The 27,294-nt window shown below is 41.5% G+C and overlaps 4 protein-coding genes across 5 annotated transcripts in view; 2 read left to right on the forward strand and 2 right to left on the reverse strand.

Moving 5' to 3' along the window:
• The first annotated feature begins 2,002 nt into the window (after positions 1-2,002).
• On the forward strand, positions 2,003-4,843 carry asnsd1 (asparagine synthetase domain containing 1). Its single transcript, XM_080456898.1, has 4 exons — positions 2,003-2,077; positions 2,176-3,660; positions 3,985-4,166; positions 4,440-4,843. The coding sequence occupies exons 2-4, from the start codon at positions 2,245-2,247 to the stop codon at positions 4,696-4,698; spliced, it is 1,857 nt and encodes a 618-aa protein (XP_080313024.1). The 5' UTR covers positions 2,003-2,077; positions 2,176-2,244; the 3' UTR covers positions 4,699-4,843.
• A 584-nt stretch (positions 4,844-5,427) lies between these two features.
• Positions 5,428-18,720, reverse strand: rrp1 (ribosomal RNA processing 1). The gene is made up of 16 exons (XM_080413175.1): positions 18,517-18,720; positions 17,741-17,823; positions 17,582-17,639; positions 16,803-16,888; positions 15,388-15,449; positions 14,865-14,994; positions 14,081-14,145; positions 12,999-13,213; positions 12,399-12,523; positions 12,193-12,290; positions 11,703-11,722; positions 11,428-11,577; positions 8,086-11,117; positions 6,586-6,753; positions 6,291-6,357; positions 5,428-5,968 (listed from the first exon to the last, which is right to left on the reverse strand). The coding sequence occupies exons 1-16, from the start codon at positions 18,641-18,643 to the stop codon at positions 5,757-5,759; spliced, it is 4,698 nt and encodes a 1,565-aa protein (XP_080269301.1). The 5' UTR covers positions 18,644-18,720; the 3' UTR covers positions 5,428-5,756.
• Positions 18,721-20,376: 1,656 nt separating this feature from the next.
• Positions 20,377-24,461, reverse strand: rsph1 (radial spoke head component 1; the record flags this gene model as incomplete). Its single annotated transcript, XM_080457315.1, has 7 exons — positions 20,377-20,481; positions 20,666-20,737; positions 21,234-21,369; positions 21,941-22,031; positions 23,141-23,246; positions 23,780-23,893; positions 24,411-24,461. The coding sequence occupies 7 exons, from the start codon at positions 24,459-24,461 to the stop codon at positions 20,377-20,379; spliced, it is 675 nt and encodes a 224-aa protein (XP_080313441.1).
• A 1,634-nt stretch (positions 24,462-26,095) lies between these two features.
• The window catches only part of slc37a1 (solute carrier family 37 member 1), a 30,191-nt gene continuing 28,992 nt past the window's right edge, over positions 26,096-27,294 (forward strand). For both annotated transcript variants that reach the window (XM_080413163.1, XM_080413164.1), the window contains exon 1: positions 26,096-26,208. The gene's annotated coding sequence lies outside the window, so the exon portion shown is untranslated. The remainder of the gene's footprint in view (positions 26,209-27,294) is intronic.

Consider the following 27,294-nt stretch of genomic DNA (forward strand, 5'->3'; position numbering starts at 1 on the left):
GTTATAATATGGTTCTCCTTCTCCTCAGCATTGTGGCTAACATGTTTTTAATGTGCTTTGTGATTAAAATGTACCTACTTGACTTGACCAGGTGAGGGCAGCCAGCGTGACCGCAGTAAATAAAAGAGGGGGGGGGGGTTGACGCGGAAGTGTTTTTACAGCCAGGGTTGCCATTTCCGCTTATAATAAGCGACTGTGGCCTTGTTTTTCCGTTGGTTCACTTGTTGCTTGTTGCTTGTAAAGCCGGGTGTAATTTTCAGACAAGTGCTCATGTGGCCCAGTGGTGGAAAGTAACTAAGTACATTTACTCAAGTACTGTACTTAAGTACAATTTTGAGGTATTTGTACTTTACTTGAGTATTTCCAATTTCCAATACTTTTACTTCTACTCCACTACATCTCAGAGGCAAATATTGTACTTTTACTCCACTACATTTACTTGAAAACTTTAGTTACTAGTTACTTTTCAGATATAAACTATGATATAATGAAACCTACAGTAACCACTTTAGCCCTATTTTATACATAGGAGGCTATTTGAAAATAGCATATCTACAAGCTCACAACGCGTCGCGTTGTGAGCTTGTAGATCGGCTATTTTCAAATATTTAGTACTTTTACTTTTGGTACTTTAAGTACATTTTGATGCCAATACTTTTGTACTTTTACTCAAGTAAATTTGTAATTCTGGACTTTTACTTGTAACAGAGTATTTTTATATTGCAGTATTGGTACTTTTACTTAAGTAAAGAATTTGAGTACTTTTTCCACCACTGAATTGTGGCCTAATAAGTTGCTCGTTTTGGGCTTGTTTTCCTAGACCTGGTTGCTTATTTCTCTCGCAAAGTATGGCAACACTGGGGCTGACCCAGAAGTGTTTGAACTGTCAACCATGCGTATTGTTTACAGTGTTGCTACATCTTGCTAGCAGGCTGCACGCTTTTCGTTACACTTTGATTTGAATTGAATCAACTGTGTCTGTCTGTGGAGGAAGATGTCTGACGACAACTGTCGTGAGGGACAGTCTGAGTCTACCTACAAGGAAGAACTCAACAAAAAGGTAACATGAGTGTTTTTAATCTGCTGTTTGTTGTTGAAACAGGCGCATAGGGATGCCTAGGGCAGTGGTTCTCAAACTTTTTCATGTCAAGGACCCCCAAATTGACACTTATTAGCCCCGCGGACCCCCATTTCAAAAGATATGCCAGGGACCCCCATAAGAGAAGATTTTTTTACGGCTCTAGCAGTGATTCTCAACCATTTTAATTTCAAGGACCCCCAGTTTGACATGCATTAGTGCTACGGACCCCCATTTAATGGCATTTCTATCACTTGGACCGCAATTTATATTGTAAAATCTATGTCAATTTAACTCTGAGAGTGTACAAACGGAACCAAATGGACCCTAACGGGTCTTTTTGAACGGGTCCATTTGTACACTCTCAGAGTTTCAGACCCATAAGGGTCCATTTGGTGCCTAATCTATCATTTAGCTGGGGACCCACCCCTGGGGGTCCCCGGACGGTCGGACCCCACTTTGAGAACCAATGGCCTACGGAGCAAATACGTCTAGCTCAGCTCACATGTGAGCTTGTAGATCTATAATTTTCCAGTATGACTAAATGAAGGGTTATTAACCGATTGTAAATAAGAGTGTTTGATTGTGTCCCTGCAGATCAGTGAGAAGAAAGTTCTAGTCGATGAGCTCTCCAATCTGAAGAAGAACAGGGTGAGTGGGTTGTTTATAAAGTAGTTATAAACAAAGAATGTATTATTTACTTTTCAGATCAAAAGGTTCTGAAAACCTGCAGACGAGGCACTGCTTTAGTGTTGTAAGCCTTGATCATAACATTAGAAAACAATATTCTATTTTGGTAATTAAGCTTACGTTCTAAACCAGCCGAAATGGGAAGTATGAGAAGAAATGTAATGTAAACAAAGTGAATGAGGGGGCAGTTTAAGTTGATTACTAAATGCATTTTCTGGTTTCTTCCTTTCCAGAAAGTCTACATCCAGCAGCGTAACAGTAACATATTCTTTATGGCAGACAGAGGGCAAACACTTAGTTCAAGCAAAAGTAAGTTTGAAAGATCCTTCTGACTTTATATTTTTTTAAATGGACCTTATTATAAAAAGTGACTATCATTACTAATGCATGACATCCTCTGTCCCCAGAGGAACTGGACAACATGAAAAAGGAATTCCAGGATATGTAAAGTCATCTGAGAGACCTTCACGGCAGCCATGTGTGGGATATTTTGTTTGCTGAGGCTGTCGCCTGATCAGCGTCTGCTGGACAAGACGATTTATGAACACTTGAGAAGAAGAGGACCCGACTGCAGTCAAGATGTCACTAAATCCGGCACAAACCCCTTTTATCAATGCCAGTTCTCTGCCCACGTACTTCACATGCGGGGCCACCTCACCCCTCAGCCAGTCCAAGACAGTACAGGAGACGTGCTGTTGTGGAATGGGGAGGTTTTTGGAGGCTTGCCAGTGAGACCAGAAGAGAATGACACCGAGGTGCTCCATCAGCAACTATTAGCCTGCAACAGTCCCTCAGACATTCTGTCCCTCTTGTCCCCTATACAGGGACCCTGGGCGTTCATCTTCTACCAACAGGATGGAGAGTACCTCTGGTTTGGCAGAGATTTCTTTGGCAGGCGTAGTCTGCTTTGGCGGTTTGATGTTGAGGAGAATGCCCTGACACTGACATCTGTAGCAGCTCACACCTCTGGTTCCAGTGAATCCACATGGCAGGAGGTCCCAGCTGCTGGTGTTTATAGGATTGATCTGAAGGCGATTGCAGACACTCGCACCCTGACCTTTGAGGTCTATCCTTGGGCTTGTGCAGGAAGTGAACTCCCCTCTGCTTGTCATGAAATTAATTTGGAGCGTCTCCCTAGCAGCTGCACCGCGGTGATGAACCAAGCAGGCCTCGTCCTCACCTCGCCAGTCTGCCCACTTAACACATCAGTCCCCAAGTCATTAGATGAGGTAGAACTTCCTCCAAGTTCACATCCATCTGTTGAGGAACTGGAAGCGTTGCTAGCAAGCAGAGAGAAGAGCAAGGAGGTGAACAGCCTTATTCGTTTGCTGAGTGAGGCAGTAAGGCGTCGTGTCCATTGTCTCCCCTTTAGGGCGAATGATAATTCATCTCCTGCTGACAAGCAAGCCACAATTGCTATATTATTCTCAGGGGGGATAGACTCAATGATTCTGGCTGCTTTGGCTGACCGTCACATACCAGCTGACCAACCAATAGACCTCCTCAATGTAGCATTTAAACTGCGGGAGCCTAAGGCGCAGAAAGAGTCTACAAAGAAACCCAAAAAGCAAAAGAAGCAGCCCACAGACGATGTAACTGACTCAGCTGGTGCTCGGAGCTCTAGATGCCCCTTTGATGTTCCAGACAGGATTACCGGAAGAGACGGTCTCAATGAACTTAAGGACCTAAATCCAGAGAGACGATGGAATTTTGTCGAAATCAACATCTCTCAGGAGGAGCTTCAGAAAATGCGTCAGGAGCGCATCTGTCACCTGGTGTACCCATTGGACACAGTGCTTGACGACAGCATTGGTTGTGCTGTGTGGTTTGCGGCCAGAGGGACCGGTGTCATCGCAGAGAACGACCAGACGCCTTTCACTTCATCAGCCAAGGTGAAGTGCGCTAGTCAAATGTGTCACTTTCCACAAACTAGTTACAGAGAGCTAATTGCCAATGCACAGGCTTTGATGTAACAAACACTTGTGCTATTAAATTAGTCTGAATGCCTAGAATAGAAACTTGGTAGTGGAGGAAAGGGAGTTGGTATCAGTTTATGGAGTTTTCTAGCGGGCATCTCGTATCACAGGGGGTGATAATGTCCGAATGGGGTGGGTCTTTATTGAATTATGAATGTGACACCTCCAGAAGACTCCAACATGATTTCTTCTTCAACTATCAAATACATTTGCTTTTGTGTTGTGATTTTACGACTACAGGTCATCTTAACAGGCATTGGGGCAGATGAGCAGCTAGCAGGTTACTCCAGGCACAGAGTCCGATTTAAGATGTCTGGGCACGAGGGACTAATCCTAGAGCTGGCCATGGAGCTAGGCAGAATCTCTTCAAGGAATCTGGGCCGAGATGACAGGGTCATAGGAGACCATGGAAAAGAAGCACGGTATGTGTTTTTACACTTTAGGTTGATATTCTTGACCAGAGTACATTTCAAGTATAGCTGATTATTAAACAAGCCCAGTACACCAGAGCACAATACAAGAGCCAACAAGCCCTGTATTTGTTTGATTTGAGTTTTTCAAGTGTTGTATAAATAAGTATTATGTATTTTACACAAATCTGCAGACTAATCTTACTTTCAGCTCCTTTAATCAGCCCATTTCCAGGTTCAAGGGATTCAAGTTCAAGTAATTTGATATTCCTGTCTACCCTCTAGGTTCCCCTACCTGGATGAGGAAGTGGTAAGCTACCTGAACTCCCTGCCTGTGTGGGAGAAGGCTGATTTGTCCCTGCCACGGGGCGTTGGAGAGAAACTTCTCCTGAGACAAGCAGCCAAGGAGCTGGGGCTTGGTCATTCAGCTGTACTGCCCAAGAGGGCCATGCAGTTTGGCTCCCGCATTGCAAAGCTGGAGAACGGCCATGAGAAGGCCTCTGACAAGTGTAACAGACTCCACAAGATAGATTCAATGGTTTGAACATAGTCCCATTGTAAAACTATTGAATGTTTAAAACCATACTTAACATAGATGTGACATTTACAGTTTGACTCCATAGAACTTGATTTGAATGTCAGAACGTTTTTTTCATTATGTACAGAATAATAAAGATTGCAAACCGTAAGGGTCTTTTTTTATGAACATATTAAGCTGGAACAAACCAAATGGAGAGCGGGAGGTAGACTCAATGCATTCCATACATGTTCCCAGTACTTTGTAAATTTATAGGACTTCAGCCATTTTCAACCCATGTTCATGTATAATTTGTCCCCGTAATGCTCATAAGATGGCTGTGGACAGTTCAGAAACCTGCTACCAGTGACATCGGTAGGCAGGTTTGGTCATTTCAAACAAGATTTTATTAATGCATGTCGACAATGGCTTTCAGTATGCCAACTTTCCAGGAAGAGGCTGTAGTTTCTATTGTCGTGGAATCCCCATCAAATGATGTTTCTGAACCGTCCACAGCCCACCAGTGAGACAGATAGTCGGAAATTGTGCCATCTAATGAGCAAATTAGTAAGGACCAATTATATGAAGATAAGGTTGAAAATGTGCTCCTTAGTAACAGTAAGCTTTTAATTGCTAGATCACTACCACTGCAAGGAGTTGAAGTATCCAGACGATAAAGAACCTTACCGTGAGACATGGAATTAAATAATGACTGGTAACGTGAACCACATATGTGTAAATAATGATTCAGTGAAATGAGTTTCAGTCTTATTTATTAACATGGAAACCGGATAAAACAAACAATCTTTCTATTATCCCTGTAAATAATGTATCTTTTCTGACACTGTACATTTACTGTTCACAATAAAAGGTTGAGAACAGAATAATGGGCCGCCCGCTTAAGCACGATAATTATAAATATTCAAAAATTGTCCAGACTCAAGTGGACATTGGTAGAGTCCTCACTACAACTATAACATCAGTGTGGATGGTCACAGAATTATCGTTATAGTTTTCGTGCTTGGTGTGGACAGCCCTTAAAAGGATCATTATTCTACGATCACAGTCCATCACCGAAGTTTAGATTAGAAGAAATCGGCTGCTGTGGGGCGTCCTTTAGGAGTCTTCTTGGGGGTTATGAGGGATTTCTTGGCCTTGGGGTGCTTTTTGATGCTATGAGTGGGTGATGTAACTGGACTCTTCAAGACTCCGCACCTGGGCTTCTGCTCAGGGTCAAAGGGCACTCTGGACATCCCCTCAGGGCTCAGTAGAAGGCTGCGATCAGTCTTCCTAAATTCTGCATCAGGACAAAGAGAGAGGACATCAGTACCACATGACTAGGTCAAGGTAGTCAGTTACACTTCACAGGTCTACTAAACGCAAGTTTATTTCAAGTAGATTCTGTTGTATTGTCTTACCAGTCTGAGACAGATAGGAAAACAGTATGAAGATACAGGAGAGAAGTTATAATAGTACAATTTGATCCACTCCACCATGAAAGACTAATAATTGCCATAACAAAAAAAAAGGTCATTGTAGGCATATTTGTGCAACCGAAATTTGCGCTGGGACATTTTAAAGAGGGCCCAGAGAGTCTACTGACAGCAAAATGTACTAACCAGCTGTTTTATTGTTCTTGAGGCCAAAGGTCACCTTCTTTGAATCCGATTTGGGAGTCAGATTTAGCTGTGAAGCAAAGACATTTAAAATGAATACATACACCAATTCTAATATCAACACGCTTAATTGTAGATTGTACAATTATTCAAAGGGAAACCATTTCCAGTTTCAATCCCAGACCTGTAATTCATATTTTAAAAGCATGTATGCATAAACATCCATCACCCAGTAGTATCGATTATGACCAACATCCACTCGCCAAAATACTTTGACAAAAACATTTGTGTCTCATACCATTTTACTAGGATGTGGTGTGCTGGGGCGTCCCTTTCCCTTGGTCTTACAAAAGAGCGGTGTTGGGATTAAGGTGTCGCTATGGAAACTGATGAAGTCTGAATCTGCTGTAGCTTTTTTCTTCTTCTTCAGGAGCTTTTTAACACCGAGTGGAGTAGACTGCTCCTCCTGAAAACACAAAACAAAACACTCTTGAGAAGGTCTGCCGTTGAGGTTTACAGTAGGCTCGTCAATATTGATATCACACACATAGACAGGTTTAGTCAGGTAATAAAACCTAGGAAAGGAAACACAAGCAACACAACAACAAATTACAACAACAAATTTCATTACTGACATGAATATAATCATCATTACATAATAGTTACATCGTGTAATACAAGCTTTTGCACTTACTGCAGTCTTATCTGCGTCCAACGCTTGTGGCCCTTACAATTGGTCATATTTCAGATTTAAACTTCAGTTAATACAATTTTAACTAATGCAGGAAATACACACACATAATATGGAATAATTATACGCAGGCTTCCCTTGCTGGAAGGCCCGGATTATTCTACAAATATGATAATGAGAATAGATATTCAGGGATTGACACTAACACCTGCCCGGGGCAGGTAAATAAAATGGTAAGGCAGGTGAAGTTTGCTATCTGGTTGCCCCACCGGCAGGTGCACATGTCTCTCCAGCTCTTTTTATTAAACAGAAAATGCCTTTTCAGTCAGGATACCAATTTTATCGAATCAGGACAGAGAACTCAGATAGGATACAGATTAAACAAGTGAAATTGGAAGTGATGACACAAAGAAATGAGCATGTAAAATTGGAACTGGAACATTATAAAAATTAAGCTGATAAATGGGTACTCTCTCCTGATTGGCTGAAATGGTGTCACCTAACTGGAAATGTATTTTTGGTCTATCAAAGAGCTGGAGAGACAGAGAGACCCCTGTTACTGAAACACTCTATAGCAATGAGTACTATCAGAATATAAAGCTTTAACCCATAACAAAACCCTTTTTGTTTTAACCAAAAAATATCACTTACCCTACCTTCAACCCATAGTCATATTCATAGCTATTTAGATATTTGGCATACATATTGAGGTATGACATTTTTTATCGTGCAGCCCCATAATTCGAAAGTAGAAAGTAATAAAATAAGTGTTTAATTGAATGGTAATTCAAATTTAACCTATCATTTTATAAAGGACGATTTACTTTTCGGGCAAGTGGGCAAGACCTGTGGGCAAGTAGAAAATGACCTGTACTTGCCCGACGGGCAAGTGCCTCTGAGACCTTAGTGTCAACCCCTGATATTGTTCGGATTTTGAATATCGTTAATATTGTGATGGGATTTTCTGATCTTACCTAACTGAGCTTTTCTATTATTTGGTTATTTAGATATTATACAGGCATTATTGATAAAAAATCTGATTGTGTAACTGTATTGTAAAAGCACCATTAGTCATCCCCTGATCCCCTTTAGCAACATAACACTCACTTTGTTCAGCTTGGGCTTCTTTGCGACAACTGATTCTTCAGCCAAGCCGCTGATCATGGCATCTTGATCTGCCTGTACCTCATCGGACTCAAATTCAATCACCACTGGGATCTTCCTTTTAATTTTTTTCTGGCCTTTTTTCACAGAGGAAGAGAGCACTTCAACTGCATCACCTGGATCTTCGACCTCACCCACAGCCGCTGCTTTCAGTTTCTTTTTCTTCTTCTGGACTGGTGTTGCCATGGTGATCTCCATCGTTGCTTCTTCTACATCCACTTCCTGTGCCGCTTCTCCAACTGTTGCTGCCTCCACCTCTTCCAATGGCTCTTCAGTCTTTGCTGCCTTTTGTTTCTTCTTCTTCTTCACTGGCGTCATGGTGCTGGTGACTGTGGGGGGCTCTTCGGCAGGTGGAGTTTCAACAGTTACATCCTCCCCCTGTGTCATCTTCAAGTCCTGCTTGCTTTTTGTTTTCTTGGTCTTCTTTAGCGGCAATGTTGAGGCATCTTCTGTTGGTGCTTTGGATCCAACTGGTGCGATCTCAGCTTCCGTTATTCCTACCTCACCTTCAATCTGAGCTTCACTCTCAACCTCTTGGGCCTCCCTGATGCTCTTCTTATTTTTCTTCTTCTTAGGTGTTGTAGCATCCTCCACTGAGATGATGGTGGCATCTTCTGTCGATGCCTCACAAACAATTGGTATCATCTCAGCAGGGCTCTTCTTATTTTTCTCCCTCTCAGCCCGTGTTATTTTCTTCCTCTTAGCCGGTGTTGTAGTATCTTCCACTGAGGTGATGGTGGCATCTTCTGTTGACGCCTCACAAATAATTGGTATAATCTCAGCTGGACTCTTCTTATTTTTCTTCTTCTTAGCCGGTGTTGTAGCATCCTCCACTGAGACGATGGTGGCATCTTCTGTTGATGCCTCGCAAATGATTGGTATAATCGCAGCTGCTGTATTTCCTCCCTCAACTTGTACTTGGCTCTCAGCCTCCTCTGCTTTCTCCTCGACCTTGAGGCTCTTCTTAGTTTTCTTCTTCTTAGCTGGAGTTGTTGTATCTGTTGGCGCAGTGGTCATGGTATCGTCTGCTGATGCCTCCGAAATAACAGGTGCTAGTTCTGACTCCTCTTCCTGCGTCGTCTTTACTTCTGGCTCACTCTTCTTTTTCTTTTTTAGTGGCGTTGTTATGGTATCTTCTGTTGAGGCTTCACAAATAATTGGTATAATCTCAGCTGCTGTATTTCCTCCCTCAACTTGTTCTTGGCTCTCAGCCTCCTCTGCTGTCTCCTCGACCTTGAGGCTCTTCCTATTTTTCTTCTTCTTAGCTGGAGTTGTTGCATCTGTTGGTGCAGTGGTCATTGTATCGTCTGTTGATGCCTCAGAAATAACAGCTGCCGGTCCTGATGTTTCTTCTTCCGGTGTCATCTTTATTTCCTGCTTGCCCTTGGTCTTTATTGGTGACGTTGTGGTGTCTTCTGTTGAACTGTCACAATTGCCTGATGTGATAGCAGTACCGGCACATTCACCTTCCACCTGCACCTCAACCTCCTCTGCCTTCTTTTCAACCTTGAGCATCTTCCTGCGGTTTCTCTTCTTCTTACCTGGGGTCGTAGTATCTGCCACTGAGGTGATGGTGGTCTCGTCTGGGGTTGTAGTATCTGCCACTGAAGTGATGGTGGTCTCGCCAGTTGATGCCTCACAACTAACTAACGTGATCTCGGCTCCTGTACTTTCCCCCTCCACCTGTACTTCACCTACAGCCTCTTCCACTTTCTTCTCAGCTTTCTTTTTCTTCTTGGCTGGGGTGGTAGTATCAGTCTCCGGGGTGATCTCTGGCTGTTCGGTCCCCCCTACGGCATCCTGGGTAAGGGTAGAGGATGTATCCCCTGCCAACTCACTGGGCTTGGGGTCCACAGAGCTCACAGTTGACTTCCTTCTCCTTCTCTTTTTCTTGGACGGTGTTTCCGATTGGTCCTGAGACTTCAACTTGGTCGCCTGCGGCTCTGGTTGGTTGGGTTCCTCCGTCACCATAACTGAAGATTCGTTCTTTGACTTTACTTCCAAGGGCAGAAGAATTCCTGATTCGCCCTCCGTTTCCATGGGTGTAGCCTCATCTGTGACTTTGACGACAGACGAGGGCTTCTCCACCAGGACTGAGATGGGGGTTTCCATCACAGCTTCTTTCTCTCCGTCTGTGGCAGAATCTGCTGGAGGCGACAGCGCAGCCGGTGCTTCTGTGTCTGCGTTCATTGCTTTCGTCTCTGCAGCCTCCTCTCCACCTATACTTTTTGTCTTCCCTGCTTTCTTCTCTTTTTGTTTGGGCTCCTCCGTCACCATAACTGAAGATTCGTTCTTTGACTTTACTTCCAAGGGGAGAAGAATTTCTGATTCGCCCTCCGTTTCCGTGGGTGTAGCCTCATCTGTGACTTTGACGACAGACGAGGGCTTCTCCACCAGGACTGAGATGGAGGTTTCCATCACTGCTTCTTTCTGTCCGTCCGTGGCAGAATCTGCCGGAGGCGACAGCGCAGCCGGTGCTTCCGTCTCTGTGTTGATTGCTTTCGTCTCTGCAGCCTCCTCTCCACCTACACTTTTTGTCTTCCTTGCTTTCTTCTTTTTTTGTTTGGGCTCCTCCGTCACCATAACTGAAGATTCGTTCTTTGACTTTACTTCCAAGGGGAGAAGAATTTCTGATTCGCCCTCCGTTTCCGTGGGTGTAGCCTCATCTGTGACTTTGACGACAGACGAGGGCTTCTCCACCAGGACTGAGATGGAGGTTTCCATCACTGCTTCTTTCTGTCCGTCTGTGGCAGAATCTGCCGGAGGCGACAGCGCAGCCGGTGCTTCCGTCTCTGTGTCCATTGCTTTCGTCTCTGCAGCCTCCTCTCCACCTACACTTTTTGCCTTCCCTGCCTTCTTCCGCTTTCTCTTCTTCTTCTTCTTTTTAGTGACAGTCGATTCTGCTGCTGGTTCACCGTCATCTTTTGTACAGTCTTGGTTTGGTTCATCGGCTTCTGCCGCTTCCTTTTCCTTCCCTAGTGTAAAAAAAAGTAAAGACCCTGTTACACTCAACTCTTGCAAATGCATTATGCAACAATTGGGAATTTCCAGACTTCATTTCTAATTCAGAGGTACTTTGCCATGCGTTCTGAACAGCAGTCAACACAGAAGTATACACAGTGTGTTTTTTGCGAAACCTTTATGGTTTGATGAATACGGTACTTTAAAGAAATGAATGAATTTTGTTTAACAATAACTTCCTGTTCTTGATGTAACGGTGTTAAACATAAACACAGCTGAACATTACATTAATCTCATAAAAGTCTCCATATGAAGGTCAGGTACCTTTTGCTTTCTTGGCTGCAGGGCCTCTGGTGTCCTCTACCTCCTCTCCTTTTCTCCTTTTCACCCTCTTCACTCTCCTCCTGCTGGCAAACTGGTCATCATCCTCATCTGTAGACACTTCATCTGGGTACTCATCCTGTGGGAAGACACCTTAGAGAGAGACACACACAAATGCAAACATGTTGACAGAGAAAGGACTGTGACAGACACCAAACTTAGATGGACATCAGAGCAGCTGTGTGATTAAATAATGAAGAATCATCAAGGGTTCATACCTTCGCTGAGGTCACGCAACCTGGGATGAAGGATCCAAATAAATGCAGAGTGAGGGAGACAGGATGGAGAGAAGAGAAATCAGCTAGGGTGTTAATCAAAGTCTACACATTGTTAATATTGATCAGGGTTATTGAGTTGGTGAATACTGTATGTGACCCTGCAAATAAGATGGTCATCACGCAGCCACACATTTTAAAGAACTGTGTATAATCAGATTTTCGTCTGATCAAAACTGAGCTTAACACAAATTCCGAATCATTAAAAAGTTATCCATCATTCACCTACGAGTCATGCATAGATATCAAGTCAGGTTTCACCCTCCATTATTTCACAGGGGAGACTCTCCACTGTTAAATCACATCAGCTCATCATACAGTAAAGTCAGTTTTTCATACAATTGTAAAGTAACGTTGCAAGATCAATCACGTGTTTCTTTTAATTTGTCAACCAACTGAATGCATGTTAAAAAGGCTAATCTTATCTACTCACGTTTTGATGATTTTGTAGAGTTTCTGTCTGTTGTGGCTGGGTGTTTTGCTTTGGCTGGCAAGCTCAAAAAGCTTGTCTGCCAATCCAGTATAGTCAAACTACAAAACACATACAGCAGCATATAGTGTAAGCATCTAATAACATCTAGCCATCATATTGGATACATGAAAATTCAACCCAAATTCAATTCAAGAGGCAATATTCACCTGAAGTATAGGTCCGATATCCTCCTCTTCATCAGGTATCTCTGTATCAGAATCCTCCTCCAAGTGAAGAAATTCATCCTCCTCCTCATCAAGGTCATCCTCCTCATCCTCATTTGATTTAGTGCCTAAACCCAAAACAATATTTAGAGTATTTCAATCATCTTCCTGAGTAATGATATTATGCCCAATAGGCTAACAGCAAATCACAGGTAATGTTATAAAGCAGCTGAATTCTAAAGATCCTGACAGCCAAGCCAACTTGCAAGAACAAACTGCAACAACTGCTGATCAGATCACTTTGTCACCTCCTCTAAAAATTGTGTGCTGAACACACCACAAAGACGTTAGCTGACGGTCATCTTTTGGCGCTGTTCTGGCTCTCCATACCAAAAGGTGTCAGTAGTCCGTATCACGGTATATCCAGCAGAGCCTAGCTCCGAAGGCAATGAAGGTCCGTTTCTCAATACGTGACGCAAATAAAGGACATTTATCCTTCAGTATGGATGTTCTCGTATGCACATACGTTTCAAATGAGACCTTCACCCAGCTGGTTTGTCCAAAAAAAACAAAAAACACCAGACTTTAGATATAGGGACCTACCATTGAGCTGCTTTCCTGCAGCTTTTTTGAGGGATTTCGTCTTTTCCAGCACTTCTTCTCCCTCAATCTCCTCATCTCCTTCAGAAGCCTGTCCTGAGTCAGAGTCCTTGCCCCCAGCTGCTTTCATTTCCTTCAGTAGGTCCTGAACAGCGAACGGAGCCTGGTCGATGATGGTTCTGAAGATTTCCTTGCAAATGGCTGAAAGCAGGACACGGCTGAACAGAGAGGAGAGAGGACAAAGAGGGAAAGGGAAACCTGGTTAATCCCGCAGGGGAAATTCCGTTTTCAGCTGTTCTGTTACCACTGCATCAATTCATTGCAAACGCATGCAGTAGTGAAGCGGTTGTTGCTTTGGATGTTTTTTTAACACATTGAATGCCAAAAACGGTCCGGACCGTTTTTGAGGATCCAAACGAGAAGTGCCGAAAACGGTCCGGACCGTTTTTGACCCAATTCTATTTTTATACATGTGGGCCACGTGGGGCGCTAAAACGAAACTTTGACATCACCCAAGGAGTTTCTGAGAAGAAGAGGCTGGATCTGGCTCCATGTAAAAAATCCTTCCGGTCGGCGTTTTCAATGTTATCTCCTTGACTAAAAGCTTAATATCTCCATTTCTTTTTAATGTGGTGAAAACGAGCCGTTTTCGATCGGCGATCACGCTGCAATGGAGGATCGTGTTAGAAATATTATTGTTCCAGGCGTTAGTCGGGAACCTCCGCCGTCTCGCACGCACGCTTTGTTTACATGCACTTCCGCGTCGGGGCTTCTACAGCACGAAACGTATAACGCAAGTGGATGGAAGAAATGCAGGCACTCAACGTATAATATTTTAATAAACCTCTGGCACCCAATGTGTTAAATACAAATTAAATACAAAATAGATTGATTATGTGTGCATGAAACCAGTTTCTTAAACCGCTTTTGTCTAGTTCATTCGTTCATACAGATTAGCTGTAAACAGACGAACGGACAGAAACACACACACACGGATGGACGGACGGGCAGGGGCCTGGCGGAGAAAACAATCCTGACTGAATCTTTGTGTACAATACATGGTGTGGGATTTGATGTAAACTTACTCCTTGGTTTTGGCTGCTGTTTTGCAGAACGGGTCGATGAAGGTCAGATTTTGATCTGCTGTGAGCTGTGGAAAAAAAGGGAAAACACATTTGTAGAAAACCAACTCATTAACTTAAAAAGACCTATTTGATCCAGTTGTGGTTATTTGTTTATTTTTTCTAGTGTGAGACCGATGCTTCACTCATCACGCCGTCCTGGCCAGAAGCGGGACTTGAACCCGAGTCGGTACCAGATCAGAGTTCAGATCAAGCTGAGCTTCGAGTTCAAGGCGTCGCTACTGACTGAGCTACCGCCACACCAGCTGTGGTAAAACCTCACATCCAAAATGGCTTTAACACAAGCTGAATTCACACATGCTCGTGCATGACACTTTACATTAATATGGTCCCCACTCCTTTGGGGTATTTCTTGTTGTGTGTGTGTGTGTGTGTGTGTGTGTGTGTGTGTGTGTGTGTGTAGGGGGGGGCACATGATTGGTTTTCAAAGCAGTGGACATTAGTGACTTGTTAGCAGCTGTTAGCGGCTGTTCTTGACGCTGTTCTAGCAACTAACTTGGATTTACAAGTCCCCAAGACTTATCAGCAGGCGGAGATTTCTGATCGGCTGGCAACACAAACTACAACGATGGCTGGACCAGCAAGGGGAGGCAACATTGCCTCATTTTATTATTATGGGGCATCCCTCGCTCTACACAGTCTTTCTTCCCTGTGACTATGGCCTAATTAAAAGGTGAAATACCTCAACAAATAAAATAAATACAAAGTCAAGTTTCCCTGGTTGTACCTCGGCAGCACCAAGCCCAGCCAGTTCAGTCAAGTAGAGGTCCAGGGTGTGTAACTTGAGGCCAATGGGCGCTTCACCGTCGATACTGAAGACCTGAGCTGTAAGCAGCTCCAGAAACTTGGAAACCACACTGAGGAACAGAGTAGACAGGCAACATGCTCAGTGACCACAGCTCTACAATGGATGGATGCAATTGATAAGGCATTATGGATTATGGATGAAAAGTAATATGGAAGAACACAGTATATTGCTTGACCCATTAAGACCTGAGGCCGATTCTACAAATGCCTTCTAAATCAGTAGTTCTCACACTTTCAAGATCTTTCAAAAATTACAGATGTACAAGCTCGCAGCGCGGCACCAAGTGACGTGCTGTGAGCTTGTACATCTGCTATTTTTGAATAGCCAACGCAAACATCTAAAATGGAAGATGCTTTCTAGATAGATAGATACATACACATATACACACATAATATATACTTTTATTCATTTACTTTCTAGCCACTTAAGACAAAACCATTACCTGGCTTCCCACTTAGTCTTCTTCAGCATCTCAAACGTCTGTCTGAATACAAAGCGGACCAGCTGCCAGAGAGACAGAGAAGAACACAATGGATTTGGGTTCAGGTGTGTGTCAAATTAAACATATTTCTGTCTTGTTAAGACTGTTACTGCATATTTGTTACAAGCTTTGTACTTTTACATGCCATATGATACTGAAGGCTTAAAATATTCCATGTTACCTGACCCAGTTTTCCCCTCAAGGTTTTATACTATTTCACTTAAAGTAATGTTGAACTTTGGGTCATTTAACTACCTGGGCATGATACAAGTCAAAATATCGTCATTCATCTTTATCTGTAACTTCTGTTAGTACAGTTATACTAATACATAATCGTGTTATATTACCCTTGAGAAGTTCTTTACCACAACCAAAATAGATTGGTCAGTGCAACTCTTTTTATATCTATTGTTGTTTATCTAGGTTTGTGGGATGTTCGATATTGACTTTTTTGCCGATATCTAGGTTTTAGGGATGTTCCATATTGACTTTTTTGCCGATATCTAGGTTTTAGGGATGTTCGATATTGACTTTTTTGCCGATATTCCAATATTGTCCAACTCCTAATTTCCGATACAGATATCAACCGATACCGATATATGCAGGCTTTTTCACCAAAAGTCAACTAATTGTCAGGTAACAACATCACATATCTAATAAAATAAAATAGCTATAATATCTAATAAATCTCATATAATACAATACAGTGATGTTGTACAGGGACTCACTGGTGGTCATTTGAATGAGTCCCACTAATCTTAGATTAGATGTTGGCCTATTTGACAGTGCAGAAGCATAATTGCCTCTGATGCCTATATCATTAGCGAGCGTCAACGAGCGTCAGCTGGACACAGACACGCACCCCTGCCCTCTGCAGTGGTCAAATTTTAAAGTGACTGGAGTCTGTCTAATTTCTCTCCAAAAACCCTTGAATATGATGGAATATGATTAAGGATTACTGTGATTCTGGTAAGGTCACATTTCATTTCATATCACACACACCATACAGTAAGAACTCTTGTAACTTATAAAAAAATTAAAAGTATCGTTTTATTTATTTTTTAACCCGATACCGATATTTTCCGATATTACATTTTTATGCTACTATCTGCCGATAATATCGGGAGGCGGATGATATCCGACATCCCTAGTTTGTGTTTGTTTATATGCCAAGTGTGATTGAGACATTTTTCCCCACACAGTGAATGGAACAGCTACTTTCTCTTCCTCACTCAGAGCACTCAAGAGCACAGAAGTAACAGATAAAAGATGATTGACACTATTTGGATATTACGCCCAAGTAGCTACACAATCCAAGATTCTAACAAAGTTCAACTTCACTTTAACCCCATAAACAAACAACAAGCTCTACTGACCTGGAAGAACTTGTCCATTCGCAGCCGGTCAATTCCATTCCACTCTCTCTTCACAGTCTGAAGGAAGGTTTCCAGATACAACAGCTCTGCAACAAACAACACAATCCATGCATTAATGGAGACGCAAATTACTATTGTATTTAATACTTTTTTATTTATTTCCACTGCTCAAATTTATAATGTGCAATCTGGGAGAGGCAAACATTGCAGCAATCATTCACAGTCTAAGCTTGACTATTGAAATTCCCTTCTTGCTGGTCTCCGGGCATGCTCCCTCAAACACCTACAACTGATCCCGAAACCTGTGGCACCATCTTCAACCTCCCTGCATCTTCCCCCTTCTGTGCTTCCTTCACTGACTTCCATTTGCTGTCTGCATCCAGTTGTAAACACTGGTGTTGACCAACAAGTTCCTTTTTGTATCCCTTATTGTCACCCATTTTTGATAGATGCTATTGCTAGTTATAATATACAGATTATTTTGGTTACTCGTTAGATTTTTTTCTCCCTGCCAAGTATGTTATTTGGACAGCATGTTGTTTAGACATGTTTGATGTTCACCTGGTATCCTAGTTACTTTGGTAGAACTAAATGTTTTTCTTTGAACTCTACTTGCTTGACAGTTTACCCTGTCATTTTCTCACTAGGGTTGATGCCAATTACTCTGATCTTGCACTTTATAAGTCACCGTGGATAAGAGTGTCTGATGAACGCTTAAATTGTAATCATGTAATTCAACTTTTAAAACATTTTCATAAAAGACAGTTTTAATAACTTACGGCCATCCACTGTTTGGAAGTTGTGCAGAAGGGAGGAGATGTGGTTTGACAGCTCCTCCTGAGGACCAAAGCGAGTGAGTGTGAATAAAAAAAAGAAACCTTCAAAAAGGCCAAGAGAAAGCATGCAGTGGTGATGGGGGGGGGGGCACCATACAGTACCTGCTGGAGTGGTTTGTCCTGCATCCAGAGACAGTAGAATAGACCCTTCCACAGCTTGAGCAGCTCTTCATCTGTGAATCCAGCTGCACACAACACAACTTGCAATCAATACACCTGCCAGAAGAGGGCCACTCATGGCAAAACGTGTCTACAGGCAATTACGTGTTTACTGTAACTTGGTGTGGTAACCTTACTTAACAACAGGGAAAACACTTCATATAAAAGCAATTACTAGGACCTATAACCAAACAACAAAATATAGTACATTTTAACTGGGGAGTATCATGTTTAAGTGGTTATTCTGCTTTAACCAACCCTCCTTGATTTCAACCACATCTCCTTGAGGACTCCTTGATTGTCATTTTTCCTTAACTCTTGACTAGGTATCAAAATCCCACAATTCACCAGAACACAGGAAATGACATCTACTCTGTTAAAAAGGTTTCTTTAAAATACTCATTGATTCTCACAGTCGGATGTTGGCAGGCCTGGCTTTAACCTGAAGATGCTCCCCCATCCACAGTCCACATGTACACGTAAACTTAATTTGAATATTCACATCGTGCATGAGACTGGCGAGGTCAAGTGTCTGCCAAATTGACAATCATATCAAATGTGCTCAAATGAATCATCGGGCATTCTTAGTAACCTTTTTCTTTCACATAGCCAATGAATTCCAGGTTATTATTGTTAAAGATAACTGGCAGTGAGTCCCTCGGATCAAAGCTAACGTGGCTAGCTGTGGAGGGGAAGCTAGCTGTAACAAGTTAGCTTACCTTTGCCTAACTGCGACCTCACAGTGATGTATTTCCTCAGTTTCTTGATGGTCCTGGTCCGGATGATCTTCTCATTGGAAGCTAATCTTTGTGCGAACTGGATCTCTGGTTCTTGTATAGGAGCCATGCCTCCAGCTCTTCACGTGGGGACACTTTTCTCTCAGTGGAGCGAGTCAGTCAACTTCTCTCTCCTCGCTGCGCACGTTTTTCCTCCAATAGTTTTTTTTTTTTTCACCCCTACTCGCGGCGCTGAAAGATGACGACACGCACACGTGCATCTGTGTGCGTGTCGACTGTCATACTCCACAGTACCACAAGATGGCAGTGTTTGACAGCTCCTCGTTCAGTTTGCAGTAAAGGCTACTTGAGTTATGGATGCAGCCATCTCAGCTTCAAAACCTGCCAATCTGCCATAACATGTTTGTTTGTTTGTTTGTTTGTTTACTATGTATTTATTTATATATATGTATTATTGTTTGCTTTATCTAACCTCCATGTTTTTTGTTTACCTTCATTGTATTTGTTTTGATGGCATTTCTAATGTATTGTATGTATGTGTTCTTTGTGAGTTCTTTCATTTGATGATCATCATCATCATCATCATCATCATCAACAACAACAACAACAACAACAACAACAAGTATATGATTAGATCAACATTCATTTTCGATTCAAAAAATCTTGTTGGTTGGTAAAGTAGAGGTGGTTGCTATAGTGAGATTTGGACAAATTAATTTAAGAAATACTTTAATAGTGGAATACAGTGCAAATCTGATTCAGCTTTACAAAACATTGCAAGCAGTAAATGTACAGATGTAAGACTTTGGCCATTCTGATTACAAGGCTGCTCCTTTTTCATGATCTGACAAAATAAACAAAACAACACACACACACGGACGCACGCACGCACGTACACACGCGCGCGCACACACACACACACACACACACACACACACACACACACACACAGACACACACACACACACACACACACACACACACACACACACACACACACACACACACACACACACACACACACACACACACACACACACACACACACAGTTTAATAATCAATTGCATTTTCATCTTCTCATCTTGTCGTTATCTCCTCTCATGTTCCATGTTATCTGGTGCAGTATCTTGTCATACTATGACATTATTTTAGTGCAGCTACAACCAATATTAGATGTTCCTACACATGTTTATCAGTCACATTCTTAGTTTATTTAATAAATAATACGGTATTTATTTATTTAAGATCTAACTGTTTTACCAAAACAGCTCATTAAAACAAATGAACAGCAATCAAGCAAGGGAAAAATAACAACACATTAAAATAAGTTAGCCTATAGTCTGATATCCTAGTAATTACCTGTGAAAGGTTCTGGCCAGACTATTCCAAGTCAAGGGTGCAGAAAATAGAAAGGTTTTCTTGTCCGACTAGTTGAATTTATAGTCGTAATCTGTATCTTGAGATTGTAAGCCGTAAGTGTCATGTTTTTTGGGCTAGACAAATAATACATGAACCAAGAATGGCCTTGTATTTTCCATAATTAGGCTATTGTCTCCAATCTCCAAAAATAGCACATTTACAAGCTCACAATGTGTCTCATTGCAATGTGAGCTTGTAGAGCTGCTATTGTCTTTGTATCATGGTGTCAAGCTTGAATGGTTCAGGAAAAGAAAGAAAAGCCAGCATTTACAAACTTGCTGTTACCACCATTTTGCGCAACAGCAAGTAACAGTGTGTGTGGGCTTCAAATCATTAAAAAAAACAAATCATCTTTTTTCTGCACCCCTGCATTACAACACTCTGCCATTCATCGCTGCAGGTAGGTTGATAACAATTGAAGTTCACCTGGGGTCTCCTTGGCTCATTGTCAGGCTGGTCACACTCTTAGGGATCCATTTGAGTACCCTGGTGGGGGCAGCCTCATCCTCCTCACCCTCCATTCTCTCCTGCTCAGAATGGAAAGGGAGAAGGATGAGGTTATAGGGGGCTAAACTAATATTTTTCTTTCATGTAGGGAAGAAATACAATAACAGACATCGTTCATTTTACTGAATATTTGGGGCATTTGTTTAGACATCCTTGCAGAGTTAAATCAGGAAAGCAGAGGATCCACACCCATTGAACCATTACCTGATCCAGTTGAAGGTATTCACCGTGCTGCTCACACCCTATGTCAAACGCATACTTCCCTGAGCCTGATGGCTGAAAAACAAGAATAAAACAGGAATTATTTAGATGATGGAAGGATAACCGAGCTATTATGATTGAGGGCAGTGATAGCGTTTGTAAAGCACAATGTTGCCTTCAAAACCAAGAGGTTCACAAACACAGTGATACAAATCATGTATTTTCATAGACGCCAAGGGTTGTTTTACTTCAGATGAAAAAGGGAAAATGTGCCATAATAAATTGAGATGAGATGATGTTGCTACAATGTCTGAGGATCCAGAACAAAATAATTGTACTTTTATGTACCTGCACACAAGACACCCATAAAGAAACCCTGAACCTTGAATGGTACAACTGCGCACATGCTTTTTTGGCAGTGAGTTATCCTGCCTGGCACAAGTGAACCAGTCATAAAGTGATCACCCTTGCACCCTTGTACATTCCAGACGTGCTTACAGCAGATTAAATGCTTAAGAACTTAAAGTGACTTTGAGTGACATAAGTGGTCAAATTGGTTGACTTGACTTACATTGTTGTTGAGAAAGTTCCCCTGATATCTGTGGTTGGAATGAATGATCTCTCCAGCTGACTCCATCTTCCCGTTCACCCATGTCCCCTTGTACTGGGAGCCATTGGCATGGTAGTGATATGTGCCCTGGCCATGCCTAGTAGTAAAGAGGACAGGAAGGAACTCACAACATTATGTGTCTGTCTCTCTGTCTGTCTGTCTGTCTGTCTGTCTGTCTGTCTGTCTGTCTGTCTGTGAACAAAATAACTTGAGACTGGGAGATAACTGGGAGATGTATTGTACTGTAAAACAAGCGAGGTTGATGCGGGCAAACAATCAGATGTGTTTTTATATTTCTTTGCTTTTGCACCGCTTGTGAGATTGTGGAAAGCCTAATCATACAGTGAAAATAGTCGATTTTGTCCGTGCTATTAAAACAACTCGGTGTGATGATGTCACATTCTCTTTCTAGATTAGAATTTCATTTTTTTTATGTTTGACAAATTGTGACACATTTTTACAAAGTTTGACCAATTTGTCCAAAATAGGGACGCCAGGGTTAATGATGGTTAACACAATTTGTTTTATTAAGTTGTTAAATTATGATATTATCCAGCATGAATATGAAACATATCAGTCTACATTTCCCAAAAGGAAATGGCACATATTTAATTCAGTGGAAACCCCCCTCCCCCCCACTCCCACTCCCACGAATCCTGTATATGTACCTTTCATGACGCTGCCACTGACCGTCGTATGTGTCTGCGTTGGGGTACGTGTAGACACCACGGCCCTGACGCAGGTCATCAACCCAGGACCCTAAATCATGACCAGGAGGGAACATGACACTTTGAGTTCTCAAACTCAGCATTTGGTTCTCACACAGACCTGCATGGAATGGTACCAGGGCCACATCACAATGAGCAGGGGGCGATATATCGTCATAATATCAATATCGTGTTATGAGACTAGACATTGTCTACTAGGAATATGGACATCGTAATACAGTGATATAGCAATGTTGCTTTTCCTGACCTATTCCATACTACTAAATGATCAAAAATAGCAACATTTGCTAATCTATAAGCTCACATGTCGCATTGCGATGCGTTGTAGTACATCTTGTACTATTTTTCAATTATTATTATTGTTTTTGTTTTTTGCTGAAATAAGATATTGTTCAGCGGTGGCACATACCCACTTGAACCCCAGCATCCCTATTCTGGGGGAAACATTTGCCAAAAATAGCAGATCTACAAGCTCACAACACGTCGCGTTGAGAGCTTGTAGATTGGGCAAAGAGATTTGGTGTATATGGAAAAAAGCTGTCCAAGTACAGCTGTAACTCAAGTCCGCTTCACTAAGACTAGAGGGTTTAACATGTACTGTACTACAACAGATCTGGCATCAACATGGTGACAACATGACTAACCACTGGTGACAACCACCCTACTAGTCCCAGGTCTCTATTTCCAACAGGGTCCTACATGACAAGAGCAGTAGATTTTAACATGCTTGAGATCCAGAGGGAGAGGCAAAATGTCTCTTTTGATTCCCCAGCTTAAAAAGCACAGGACCCCCTGTGGCAGATGAAGATTTTTTTATTTTTACAGCTGTTATTATTGAAACGGACACTGTATGCACACACTGAGGAAGTTCACAAGTTATTCCACTAGAATCATTCCAGGCTTTATCATGCAATGACTTGGTGTGTCATGGATCTTTGCTGAAGTGTGCTTTGAAAAGGTATAGATCCAATAGTATCAAGTGGCTACTGTATTGCAGTCTTTCTCAAGCATTTTCATGTCAAGGACCCCATGAATTTGGCCTCAAGGACCCCCGGGGGTCTATGGACCCTACTTCGAGAACCACTGATTTAAAACAAACCATTTGCCAACCACCATTATTATTATACTGTAGCTACCTACCTTCATATTTGGATCCATCTGGATAATAGAAGGTGCCCTCTCCATGTTTCATATTCTGATAATAGTCTCCGACATATCGGGCTCCATTCTTAAAACGATATGTCCCCTGGTAGACAAGAATACATTTAAATATGAATCAAGTAGCTATATGTGACCCAAAGAGACTGTAACATACAGTAGTGTGACCCACAGGCAAATTAGAGGGTTAATATAGCCTTTATTGATAGTTATTTTATAGTACACTGCTGGTCCTGAGTACGATTTTTGTTTCATGTGCAAGCATGTAAATGACAAATAAAGTGAACTTTGAACCTTGAACCTTTAATAAGTAAGCGAAAATCTGTGATTGACATAATAAAATTGCAATGCAATAATGCCATGAGCCATTATTTATGTGTCTGTTGTTTTGAAATGTGACAAGCGTTGAGTTGCGGAGAACGGTATTTTGCTCCCTTGTATGCCTAGTGTGTATTATGGTTATTATTATTATAAGTGACAATACAACTGATTCTGATTTGGCTACAACATGTCTTGTGCGGTTGTCTTTACCCTCCCTTTAACCAGTACATAAAGACAACTGCATCAACAATGATGCTGTTAATGTGTATTAATGTCTTAACGTTTCATTCATCCACCTACCTGGCCAGATCGTTTGCCATTCTCATACTCCCCCTCATAAGTTTCTCCATTGGGAAGCACTGCCTTGCCCACCCCGTGTCTCTCCCCTGCCTCATTGCGGTCCCCTTCATATTCCTGTGTCAGTCAGATAAGTTAAATGAGTCACACTGTAAGGAAAGAATCTCTCTCTCTCTCTCACACACACACACACACACACGCACACGCGCATGCACACGCGCATGCACACACACACACACACACACACACACACACACACACACACACACACACACACACACACACACACACACACACACACACACACACACACACACACACACACACACACACACACACACGCATACACACACACACACACACACACACACACACACACACACACACACACACACACTCACTCAGAGTGGTGGAAAAAGTACAAGTAAAATTCAAAACATACTGGTATCAAAATGTACTTAAAGTACTAAAAGTACTCATAATGCACAATGTCCCATTTGTTTCACATGTTTTAAAATGTATACAAATCTTTTGGAAATACCTCAAATTTGTACTTAGGTAGAGTACTTGAGATTGGTCATTTCGATTAGTATATTGAAAGCCAAGAGTCGTTGGCTTGTGCTAATTTACTCACCCCCAGGTAATCACGTTCGGTATCAAACTCTTCAGATCCTATATCTGACATGTTAATACTATGTTAATAAAGTATTTGTAAAATTGGGAGAATGGGAGATAAGGCATGCACAATGGAGAGACAGACGCAAACCTCTTTATTCTCGAAGTCTGTTTACAGTCAGTTGCCATGGCAACTAACTAGACAGCAACTCTATGGCTATGATGTGAGCGCACGACAAACGAAGTAAACCGCAGAAAAATAAATGTGTCTAAAGTTCTATAATCTAACTAATGTTAAAAAATGACAGTAAAAGAAAAATGCTGGTCCCGCGTTTCATCAATGCCAATGGGGCCCCATATGGTTCGTTATATATTTAGCTATTTGAAAGTTTTAATTCCTATTATTTATCTTCCTGTCATACAATATTGTATGCTATACTACTGTATATTAATTAACATGAGATGTAGTGGAGTAAAAGTAAAAGTATTGAACATTGGAAATACTCCAGTAAAGTAAAAAATACCTCAACATTTTACTTAAGTACAGTACTTGAGTGTACTTAGTTACTTTACACCACTGGTTATTATAACATACAGTATTTGCCACGCTAGTGGGCCGGCCAAAGATCAAACAACCAAATTAGTGTTACACCGAAATTGGTAGCCTATCGATTTTGGTTTTAACTCCAGCCTTTGAAGAGTACATACATTGGATTAAATAATCAAATTAATAGAATTGAAGAGAAGAGAATACATTTGCTTTGGGTAGAGAGGACTCATGGAATCCAATCAACATGTTTAAATACAATAGGATAGTGGTATAATTTTGCATTGAGATTAATTCAGATTATTCAAAACCTGAACAAACTGGAAAACGTGTCAGCCTTCCGCCTTCCCTCAAGTGGCATCATATAAGTGAGACTGTAAGTAAGTGCAATAAATAACCAACCTCAAGCACCAAACTGGGGGATATTCAGCTTTTCGACTTCTTGTGACGGATTCATCTTCATACCTTTGAGTATAAACACCCGAATTTTAACACAATTCGATAGGTGACCAATGTCTGTGTAACACCGTGGGTTAATATAGACTGACTGTAGGGTTAGTATCCATGAATCTCACGATGGTTGTCTCTTGTCTGTCACGACGACCGTCATGGATGAACTTCAACCTGGTGTTTGCACTTTCTCCATTTACGGCCCGTACATCTACATAAACGTTCAAATTTCAAATATAAAGTTAAACCCCATGGTTACAAATGTTGCAATTATGTACAGGACAGGTCCTCACAAGTACCCGTATGTTCCGTATTGTTCAATAAAAAGCATTTTAATCCAATGGGTGGCTATTTTCTCATAGAGTTACATGTATCAGAGTGCAGTACACCTCCCAACCGATAGGGTCACGTAGTTGAAAAGGTAGGGAAGAAATACGAAGAAAATGGCCACCAATCAGATTAAAATAGATTTGTATTGAACAATACGGAATATATGGGTACTTTTGAGGATCCGGATAGTATTTTAACATCAATGAACAAGAGGTAAGCACTTTATATTTTAAATGTAAACGTTTAGTAGATGTACAAGCCGTAAATAGAGAATGTGCAAACACCAGGTTGAAGTTCATCCATGACGGTCGGTCATGTTTCAGGGCCAGTGGTTAGTTGCTTTGGCTGTGACGTCAGAGGGCTGGAGCAGAGCAGCAGCCTCGCTCTGGGTGACAGATGCAAGAGAACAAGGAAGTGGTTGATATCTTGGACGGCTCTCAGAGGAGTTCAAACACCAGTTACTTGTGTTTCTCATCGTTCTTTCAACCAGGTAAAGGTCTATTTACACGTATTTTATGTTTATCACGGGGAACGGATGGGTGAGGTGTTGTTGTTTTTTTTCAACTATGTTTGATCGAGCTGTGATCCTGTGATGTCTGTGATGTGCTCTTTTTCAGCCATAATAGAATAAGAGAGACGTACGTCATGTAATGTAATATCATAATAATGCTGTTTATGACTCACTTGCCGAATAATTGACTATATCAAACACTTCATTTATTTTGGAATTTATTGCCCGCAAAATGTGCAACATTAGCCTGTGAGGTCAGATTATAAGGGTTTGTATGTGGTAAAAAAAATGAGTCGAACAAAGAATATACCATCAAGACTCTATCATAGATGTATTTTATCGATATGTCGATTGTATCTATATGTCAAAATCGATTAAAAAAATACATCTATGATAGTCTTGATCCAAGGCTAATAATGCCATTAATTAAAATACCACATAAGGTTATGGCATAACCGTTATGCTTGCGTATGTACATGGTATTATTCCCATTGTGAGTGATCTGTCCTGGTTGGTCTGATGTACCCACCACACCGGTAGACAAACACATCTCCACGTATGAAGATTCAGATCAAATCTTATCACTTTAACACTCATCAAATAAACCCTTTGCTTGAGTCGGATACTAAGAAGGATGTCAGTCATAATGCACACACAGTCAAATCCTCAGTGTTGATTTAACACTGACACTGACGTCTACAAATGGAACCCAATCGACCCAGTTCCACTTCCTTCATTTACACTTTCAGACTTTCAGTGGTGGGAAAAGTACTCAATTTCTTTACTTAAGTAAAAGTATAAATACTGCAATGTAGAAATACTCTGTTACAAGTAAAAGTCTGGAATAAAAAATGTACTTGAGTAAAAGTACAAAAGTATTGGTATCACAATATACCTAAACTAAAGTACTCATTATGCAGAATGTCCCATTTCACAACAAGTTTTCTAATGTATAAAATGTATACAAATCTTGGTAATATAGCAGATCTACAAGCTCACAATGTGCATTGTGAGCGTGTAGATCTGCTATTTTCAAATGGCCGAAATGTATATAGGGCTGAAGTG

This window comes from Gymnoscopelus braueri, assembly GCF_963280865.1.
Source record: "Gymnoscopelus braueri genome assembly, chromosome: 18".
Lineage (NCBI taxonomy): Eukaryota > Metazoa > Chordata > Actinopteri > Myctophiformes > Myctophidae > Gymnoscopelus > Gymnoscopelus braueri.